General features: G+C 40.7%; 1 protein-coding gene across 1 annotated transcript; it reads right to left on the bottom strand.

The window, feature by feature from the left end:
- Positions 1–9,304: 9,304 nt before the first annotated feature.
- Positions 9,305–10,253, bottom strand: LOC113236637 (2',5'-phosphodiesterase 12-like; the record flags this gene model as incomplete). The annotated part of the gene is made up of 3 exons (XM_026472802.1): positions 9,305–9,653; positions 9,856–10,007; positions 10,085–10,253. Coding segments are annotated over 3 exons (429 nt in total), but the record flags the coding sequence as incomplete, so codon positions are not given.
- Between the last annotated feature and the right edge of the window lie 43 nt (positions 10,254–10,296).

The following is a 10,296-nucleotide window of genomic DNA, read 5'->3' as shown; positions in this document are numbered from 1 at the left end:
ATGTACAGACATCAGATACAGAAAGTGAGGAAAATAAAAACACTTAAAAATTAATACAACAGGCATATCTGTGCCCAATTATTACTGTGCTCAACATTCATTTTAAAACATTTAGATATACTTAAACAGACACTAAATCAATCATAAAAAAAAAATTAAATTAAATTAAAATTACAATAATTAATTCGTGGTCAACGATCAAAACTAATTTCTTGACGTTTACCGACCTTCAGGTTGCACCTTTACGATGAAAGTGTCCCAATACAAAATTTCAACTTTTTGGGAATTCAAAAGAAAATAAGATTTCAAGTTTTTTCATATTTTCATATTATTTTATTTATTACCTACTCTTGAAGTACTAAAGGTGATGGCCTTATTAGTCTTTGAAAATAATGAGGAAAAATGGAACTTTACAACTGAAAATTGTTTCTGATCATTTTAATGTTCAACAATTTAAAAACATAATTTACAAAAACTAGTCGCCAATAGGTCTTTTTTTTAACGATTTTTTGTTATCATTTAACGTATTAAGAATTAAGTCTTTTTAATGTTCATCAGCTAAGCAAGATGTCATAACCCTTGATATTGTTTTGTGGTCCCTGTTTCACAATTAAAAAAGAAGAAAGTCCACGAAACAAAAAAGTAAGTCCCTTTAAAAAGTAAGTTACTAAAAAATTTTTTTTTTTTAAATATTAAGCGACGGGTCGAACAAGTCGTGTACCCGGTGGAAAGCGTCACGCCTGTCCATAACATAGCACTGCCGCTCGAAGGCTACTGCTACGGCGTCCATCTCTCTGAGACATAGTTGACAAGTCCCATGTGCCTGTAATTTCACCAGCACCCTTACCCTTCAAAACTGTAACACGGTAATGTGGCAGTACTACCCTGGACGAACTCACAAGGAGCTCTACTGCTACTAGTGATTTTTGAATATGATTTTCGGAACGAAAATGGCTCAAATGCTAATCCGTCAGTGGCAGCGTGTTGTCTTTGCAAATGCAGATTCAACAATAAATGCGGCGTTAATATTTCGACGCGGGAGTAGAATTTTTAAACTGAAAGAACAAAATGAAAGGGACCTTTATGAATCAGTGCTATTCGAGCTTTAATTGCACAATTTCATCTTCACCACAGTGTGACTAATGTAACAAAATATTTTTTTAAGATGGTTTTACGGTATAAACTCATTTTTTAATTTTTTGATTTGGGTCGCTTTCATTGTAAGGGTGCGAAGTATTAGTCGGATAATTGCGTCATATTGCGTCATGCGTTAGAAGAAACATACCGACGCCGCCATGCGTTAGAACAGTACCGACGGATAGAAAGAGACAAATTTCATTCATTAAAATACAATAGATGAATGCGTATGGTAAAAAGAAACCGAGATAACTTTAAATATGTGTTTTTTAGAGGACATTAGTTTTATTAATGGATATTAAATGGAAATTTGTGTATTTTGTATGTTTGAAGATATGAAGTTAACGAAACCATATTACGTTATTATGTACTAAGTTTTAAATAATAGTTTTATTGTGAACTAGTGTATTTTGGCAAAGTAATCGATAATATTTATTTTTCATTAAATGTTCACACGCATATTACATGAATAAAATAATAATAAATTTAGTAAATTATAACATAGTAATAAGAATATGGCATTAAGTACTTTATCATTTACAACAACATGCCTGAATTTCACAATTTTTTCAAGTTACGTAATTTGGTTGTATTATGATACTCAATAGAGATGTGATGTGACTATTTATTTTCGTTAAATGACATCAGCTGATCGAAACTGTTCATGGCGAAATTTCCATAAATAACGTAGTTTGTACTAAAACAACTTTGCTAAATAGTTTCATACCATTAACTGAATCCGACCTTCAAATATGACTACACCTTGCTGTTACACCCTGTATATTTATATATTGATGTACAACAAAGTTTATATTATGACATTAACAAAATACTTTTTTAGATTTATTTATTAATTATGTATAGATAGATGGTCATACACGGATGATGATGATGAGAAGAATTTTGATACAAGAAGTTATATTAAAATATTTGTTACCTATACAGGTGATTTTTTAGTCATCGTCCAAATTTTTTCCAGCCGCTAGGTATCATTCAGACTCCATTTTCGAAAAAAAATTGATAGGTCTATTTTCAAAATGAAAATATTTATTCCGAAGTAATACTCGACAAAAATTGGTTACCAATTTACACTATTATTATTTACTACGACTATGCGTCTATGAATGAATGCCATACGCTAACCGCGCGGATTCTCCAATCATACGCCAAACAAAGCAAAATGCCGCCACCGCACCGCCGCCGCCCGCGCCGAACGCTATTGGCGGCTGTCACTTCAGTCGTCACACGTCCGTGTAGCGTTTCGTACGTGTGTGCAACGCTATCTCGCTATTGAAAACGCATTCACGTGTCACTATGTATACAAACCGCGAGTACTTTGTGAGAGGTTTGTGAATAAGGTCCAGCTGCGGGGTCCACTATTACAGGTACGGAGCACAATGAAACACGTCAGTTCGGTATAGCGTTTACAGGGCGAGAGAGACACATCAGTTTCGTTCTACCTTCTATAATAAATCTTATAACCTACTTAAAACTACCTACGGTTACATACGTCACACCTCCACCCTTAATTACTACTACACTAATTACCTTAACTACAGCTTTATATAAGCACAACTATAAAACTAACATTTATGAATCTTAACTAACTTAAATAATATCTTAACTAACTTAATCAAACTCCCAGCCATATCTTTTAACGGGATTTCGGGTCCGTTGGGGTCGGCCCACCGGGGGTGCAGGTGGTTCTTCAGGAATAACGACCGTGCATGTGGTATCGACCGGGTTAGGTGCCTGTGGTGCCACTGAGCACAGAGACTTACGCGGCTCATACCTCAGCAGCATCGGATCTTGCTACGGCATCCTGACCGCTGGCCACCTCAGGTGGGGTCTCCACCGCTTCCGACAGGGCCACGCCATAGCTACTACGTCTTTTCTTTATTTGATCCACATGTCTTTTTATAGGTGGACCATTCCCTCTACTAATCACGAAGTTGCGAGAGCCTACTCTTTCCTCGATCTGACCACCTAACCACCTTCCTCCCGTAAAATCCCGTGCCCACACGGTGTCCCCCACATCAAAATTCCGCAGCGAGCCCCCCGCGTGAGAAACTTGTTTACGCTGAGCATTCTGTACCTTGCCTTCCACCTGCCTATCTCCCCTCAATAAGTCTAGTCTAGATCTTAAGCTCCTACGTTGCAAACGCATTGCAGGCGACGCTCCCGTGGAGCTGTGTTCTACGTTCCTGTACATCATGAGGTGTGCCTGCAGAGCAGCGTCTACTTCGCAGCCGTCTCTCCGCGACTTCTTTATCGCCCGTTTGCACAGATTAACGGCATTTTCCACGGCTCCATTGGACGATGGGTGATACGCTGCTGTAAACGTAATTTTTATTCCGTTTGTTGCCATAAAATCGGCATATTCGCGACTAGTAAACGGTGGTCCGTTGTCGGATACGACTTCTTTTGGCAAACCGAACCGAGCAAACGTCTCGCGGAGTACTTTAATGACTGCCTCTGCCGTCGTTCGTTTCATTTTAAATATTTCCAACCATTTGGTGGTGGAATCAATAATAATTAAAAATGTTTCGCCGTGTAATGGCCCTAAGAAGTCGATATGTAACCGTGACCACGGCTCGACGACGTGCGGCCACGGCTGCGGCGGCACCCGCGGGGGCGCCGTGCCCTCCAGTGCGCACGTCGTGCACTGCTTGGCCCAGCTTTCAATACTACTGTCGATTCCGGGCCACCAAATTATGCTTCTGGCGATGCTCTTCATTTTGACAATGCCTAAATGGCCTACATGCAATTCTTTCAATAAATTTTCCCTTAAAACATCAGGTATTACCAATCGATAACCCCAAATAATACAGCCCATCTCTATATAAAATTCGTTACGCCTAAGAAAATACGGCTTTAATATTTCTTCCTTGCAGACCGCCGGCCACCCGGACTGTACGTAAAAGTACACCTTTTTTAGTACGTTATCCTTGCTGGTCTGTTCCTGAACAGTTTTCCTCGTAATGGGAAGGAAATTTTGAATAAAATTCAAGTACGTCGATTCTTTGCCTTGTCGTTTCTCTTTTCCTACGGGCAATCGTGACAACGCATCCGCGGCGTTATTTTCGCTACGCACATACTCGATACTATAATCGTAGCCCGCCAAAATTACCGCCCACCTCTGCAACCTACTGGCCGCCATTACCGGGATTCCAGTCTTATCCCCGAAAATGGTCACCAATATGGCTTGTGGTCCGTGCGCAATATAAATTTCCTACCGTAAAGATATTGGTGAAATTTACGTGCGCCGTAAATGATAGCGAGCGCCTCCCGTTCTATTTGTGAATAGCCTTTCTCGGCTGCATTCAGGACCCGCGACGCGTAGGCTATTGGCCGCTCGGCGTCGTCGCCGTCCGCGCCCGCCGCGAGGTGGGAGATCACGGCGCCCACGCCCGTCGCGCTCGCGTCCGTCGTCAGCACGAGAGGCAGCTCGGGAGAGTAGTGTGCTAAGACATCGCTAGAAATCAACATTTCTTTCACATTTTCGAACGAACGGGCGCAGTCTTCACTCCACTCGTACTTGACTCCCTTCCGTAACAACGTGTACAGTGGGCCTAAGATGGTGCTTATATTGGGTACGAACTTCGCGTAATACATTACTAGTCCAAGGAAAGATCGCAACTCGGACACGTTTGCCGGCGCTGCTACCTTTTTTATTGCTTCGATCTTATCCGGACACGTATGCACACCCCGTTTGCTTATAGTGAACCCTAAGTACGTTACGGAATCTGCGAAAAAAGTGCATTTGTCTCTTTTTATCCTCAAACCGTATTTTTGCAACCTATCAAAAACTTCATGCAACGTATTTAAATGCGACCGGTCGTCTACCCCTGTGATAATTAAATCATCTAGAAAAACCCCCACCCGTGGCATATCCGAAAACAGCTGTTCTAGTTTCCTTTGAAAAATGCCCGGGCTCGACGCTAGACCATAAATTAGCCTATTGTACATGAAAAGCCCTTTATGCGTGTTTATCACCGTGTACTTTTTAGAATCGTCTAGCTCGAACTGTGCGTAAGCTTGTGATAAATCAAGCTTCGTAAATTTCTCTCCCCCGTGCAACTTCGTGAGCAGGTCTTCGACCTTTGGTAACGGATAGTGATCCACCTCTAGACACTTATTTAAAGTCAATTTATAATCGGCGCATACCCTTATGGAGCCATCTTTCTTAATAACCGGCACAATCGGTGTGGCCCAGTCGGAGGTGGTGACCGGCGTCAGGATTCCGTCGCGCACCATCTGCGCCAGCGCGCGCTCCACGGGCTCACGCAGCGCGTACGCCAGCGGGCGCGCGCGAAGGAAACGCGGCCGCGCGTCGGCGCGCAAATGGAACCCGACCTTTCCCCCGGTGAACCGGCCCAAGCCCTCCGCAAAGACATCACAGTATCTGGAACTGAATTCCGCCTCGCTAAATACTCTATTTACATTGCCAATTTTATTACAAGCTAACATTAATATATTTATTTTTAACTCATTAATCCAACCTCTGCCTAACAAACTTGTTTTACCACTTTCGATTATATACAAATCTAATTGTTTACATACATTCCCGTATTTAACTTTAGGTGCAATTTTCCCTAACGGTTTTACCATTTCACCTGTATAGTATCGCAATACTAAATTGCAATTTTGCAACACACAATGCGACAATAATTTTTGATAACAGTCTAAACTTATGCAAGAAATTGCACTACCCGTATCTATTGTACCTCCATAGTCAATGATACTCCGTCGATGGAAACATCTACCGGGTATGGTGCAAACAATTTTGACTGATTTGTATTTAAAGAAAAGTTGTTTACCTCTTCGCTATCGGTGCTATCGGCGTCATCTATAGACCCCGACTTTATCCCTGTAATATTGTATAGTGATGATTTGCCGTTCAATTTAGGACACATCCTCTTCAAGTGCCCTTCTCGATTACACAGCCGACAAACATATATTTTAAATTTACATGATTCAGACTCGTGTTGGTTTCCACACACTTTACATTCCGGTCTATAATACGTGGTATTATTCCGCCCGGTATTACGGAACTTCCCGCTCCCCGCTCCGCTTGTGGCGCTTGAGCCCCCGCCGGCCATGCGCCCGACCGCGGTCGCCGCTAGCCTCGCCCCTGCCGCGCCCGCGCCGCTGCCGCGCGCGTTACTGCCGCTGGCCCCCGCCCGCGCCGCTTGCTCTCCGCTCGCTCGTCTCAACTGATGCACCGAAGCCACCGCGCCCATTGGTACCCTGTCACCGGTTCGATTCCTGGTACAGTCCTCTACCATGGCCGCATTCGCCTCGGCCGCTTCCATTGACACCGCAATTTTATACGCTCTGTCGAACGTGATCGTGTCGTCTTCCGTAAACAATTTTTCATCATTCACTAGTCCACACACAAATTGGTCCCTTAAATTTTCTTTTAAACTGTCCGCCGAGAACCCGCAGTGTTTACTCAATTTCTGAAGATCGGTCACGAAATGTGCTATCTTTTCGGTAGTTGTTTGAACGCGCCTCCTAAACTTGAATCGTTCAGCTAATAAACTGGGTTTCGGATTTAAATGTCCTTTCATCAAGGTCACGAGTTCCGTGTACGTTTTCGTGGCCGGTTTATCGGGCGTGCACAAGTTCACCATCAGTTCATAAGCATCGCTGCCGATTACTGTAATTAGCGTAGCCACTTTGAGTTCACTTTTGATTGAATTCACAATAAAATATTGATCCAAACGATCCACACACATTTCAAAATTGTCCTTAGCGAGGTCAAAGGGTCCGACCTTTCCCACTGCCATTTCACTGATTTTACGCACACAATACTGTCTGTTAAGGTACACGCGTGAGGTCTGTTCGTCGCCACTGAGAGGTTTGTGAATAAGGTCCAGCTGCGGGGTCCACTATTACAGGTACGGAGCACAATGAAACACGTCAGTTCGGTATAGCGTTTACAGGGCGAGAGAGACACATCAGTTTCGTTCTACCTTCTATAATAAATCTTATAACCTCGCCTTCGCAATTATGGAATAGCAAGTCCTACAGTCTCCAACCGCCAAACGTTTCTGCATGTCATACAGAGGCTTTTAGACCATGGCCAGTTTACGACGCCTTCACACGCCCAAGGACGTGGTAGGCCGCGACTGTCCGTGGAAATCGAAGACGAAATCTTTGATTTTTTCGAGAGAGATCCAAGACGAAGTACACGTGATGCAGCTCGACGGTTCAACGTTAGCCAATACGCTGTGTGGAAGCTGCTCAACACCTGTGGATTGCACCCTTATCACTTTCAAAAAGTGCAAACGCTAAATGAAGCAGACGCGCTGCCTCGTCGAGTTTTCTGCGAGTGGCTGATCGCACACCCCGATGCGGTCATTTTATGGACTGATGATGCCCTATTCACACGTGTGGGGCTGTACAACCAACATAATGAACATTGGTGGTCGTATCGCAATCCGCACATGATAAAAGACAATTATCACCAAGTGCGTTTTAGTGCAAATGTGTGGGCCGGGATTGTCGGTGATAAAATTCTAGGGCCGTATTTTATTGAGGGGCGGCTGACCGGAGGCACCTATCTCAATATGCTACAAAGCATAGTCTCTGTTTTGATGGACGACGTACCGCTAGCCCTCATTAACCATCCTGCTTTTTATTATCAGCATGACGGTGCACCGCCACATTACGCTATCGACGTGAGGAATTATTTAAATATGGAATACGGGAATCGCTGGATCGGCCGCGGGGGTCCCGTTCCATGGCCACCTAGGTCACCAGACCTCACACCCTGTGACTTTTTTTTGTGGGGCGAAATTAAACGCCGCGTGTATGTGGCGGAGGCCCAAAGCCTCAACGAATTGAAACTAAAAATTGAAAGTGCATTTGCACAAGTGAAAAGTAACACTGCAGTGCTGAACAAAATACAAGACAATATTCAAAAACGTGCAAGAATCTGCTTGGAGAGGAATGGTTTACATTTTGAGCTTTTATTAAAATACTGTTAAAGTTGTTACGCTAAGGTAATTTTTATTTGATTTTAATTAAATGTACATAAGTTGATTCAAATTTTTAAAATACGCCTTATTGCAAAAGGCATGGCCTGCTTTTATTTTTATACTTCTGTGTACGATACGAGTGCGGACTACATTTGTCGTAAATCGATGTTTTGTTTAAATTTATTGATATTATTATAAAATGTTTCTAGTTCACTATTAAAAAACACCACGTACGTAGATAACAAAAGGGCGATGGGAAGATTCTTTTTTTTTATTACTTGCTAAATACTAATTCGTTACAATTCATCGTAGGAAGCGAACCTTTTATTTGTTTGTCTCACAAACAAAAGTAAAGATTATTTTCTTTTGTTCTCTACACATGGTAAAATTTTTAGTGACTTTGAAATTCAATAAGTAAATTCTTCGATGGCCTTCGGTAACACAACGCTTTAAATGCGTAGAAGTTAAGTTCGGGAAACGAACTTTCCTAATTAGGTGTGTTTATCAGGTGCATTATTAAATTTTGTCAAACCTCTAAAACAATTTACTTATAAATAACTTCCGCTCTCGTTTTCGTGCGTTAATGTAACAAAATCGTGACTTGAATTCGAATTAATTGTCTACATTCTAAAATAACATCACAAAAGCCTTTTGTAACTTGACGGTCCTAAGCCCGTGAAAGTATGAAGGGAAAATTTGCAACTTATGTCTTTTATCAATGACGCGGGGGATGGCCTAGCGCGCATATCGAGTAGGCTGTCCACACGCGCGCAATTTTTTAAAACAATTTTGCGATGGCATATCTTAATTTTAGTACCTATTGATTTACCCTAAAAGGAAAATTTGCGCACGTTATATTTTCATTAAAGATCATAATATGAAAGTTTGGACGATGACTAAAAATTCATCCTATATACTAAATCTATTGTTACATATTAAATGTTCTTTTGTGAACGATAAAATGTGTGTTGTAATAATAATTTCTCTTTACTGTGCAGTGTTTCTCATTTATCTTTATGAGAAAATCATTCGTGTTACTGCAATCTCATTTGTGTGACCTAAAATATCGTTTTTTGTTGTATTTAAGTTAAATATTTCTGTCATTTTATAATTATTGACATTGCTTGAAATTATTTGTATGTTTCAGACCTTAAAACCAAAAGAAAAAAGGGCTTTACAAAAATCACTCAATAAGTGCCATTGAATTTCGGAAACTGAAATTCATACTTCTACTCTATACATCGAGATTGACATGGGTGGAGACAGCAAAAGTGAAGCAAATTATATTGAGAACGAAGCAAGTGGACATCCATACTCCCTGTTTACCCTATTGAAAGACAAATTATTATGATAATGCTATCAATGTACATATTGCTTTATTTACAATATTATGCATATAACTTATTTCTCTTATAAGTAGCATCATATAAAACGTAAATCAGATATCAAAGCTATGTGGTCCGATGGAAAGACAATACTCGGTAAAGCTGTGTGCGCCTGCAATTCTTCTAGGCTAGGAAATGGAACTACCTGAAAGAAATGTAAATATTGTAACAAACAAACTGAACCAATGGTGACCAAATGACTGATGTTTTTAATTAATATTAAATGGTGAAATCCACCATCATACCGATTATATAGCAAAATGGTTGCTATATATGTGACTGGGCAATTCTTAACCCACATACATTATATCATTGGTTGTACTTACTTGCTTACAAGTAATGCCTACCTGTTCAACTTCCAAATTGACTCGTTCATAGTATATGTAATCTAAGCAATCAGCAAATAAAGCTGTGAAATTCGTAAATGGTGGGGTGCCACAAGCACTATCTAAAAAAATGTCTTGTTCCAGAACTAAATTGGATACTGTTTCATTTGAATCTGAAAAATCACATATACATGTTTAATGTACACCATTGCAAAAAGCAACATTATATAAATAATATAATAATTCTTACTGGATTTCCAATCAGGTAAAGTATCTGGTGATACTCCAGTAGTATAAAGTTGATAAATACCACATGATGGTACACTATTAAAGTCGCCACATAAGATTAATGAAACTCTCTTGTTTGGATTCTGAAAGTAAATAATCTTTGTAAAATAATAATAATGTGCCAGACAACCACACTAATTACCTGGTCTCAAACTGAGTAGTTTCACTCTGAGT

This window comes from Hyposmocoma kahamanoa, unplaced genomic scaffold (assembly GCF_003589595.1).
Source record: "Hyposmocoma kahamanoa isolate Upper Pololo Valley unplaced genomic scaffold, ASM358959v1 102, whole genome shotgun sequence".
Taxonomy (NCBI): domain Eukaryota; kingdom Metazoa; phylum Arthropoda; class Insecta; order Lepidoptera; family Cosmopterigidae; genus Hyposmocoma; species Hyposmocoma kahamanoa.
The sequence above is the reverse complement of the archived record's forward strand: the minus strand, read 5'-3'. Positions and strand labels throughout refer to the sequence as shown.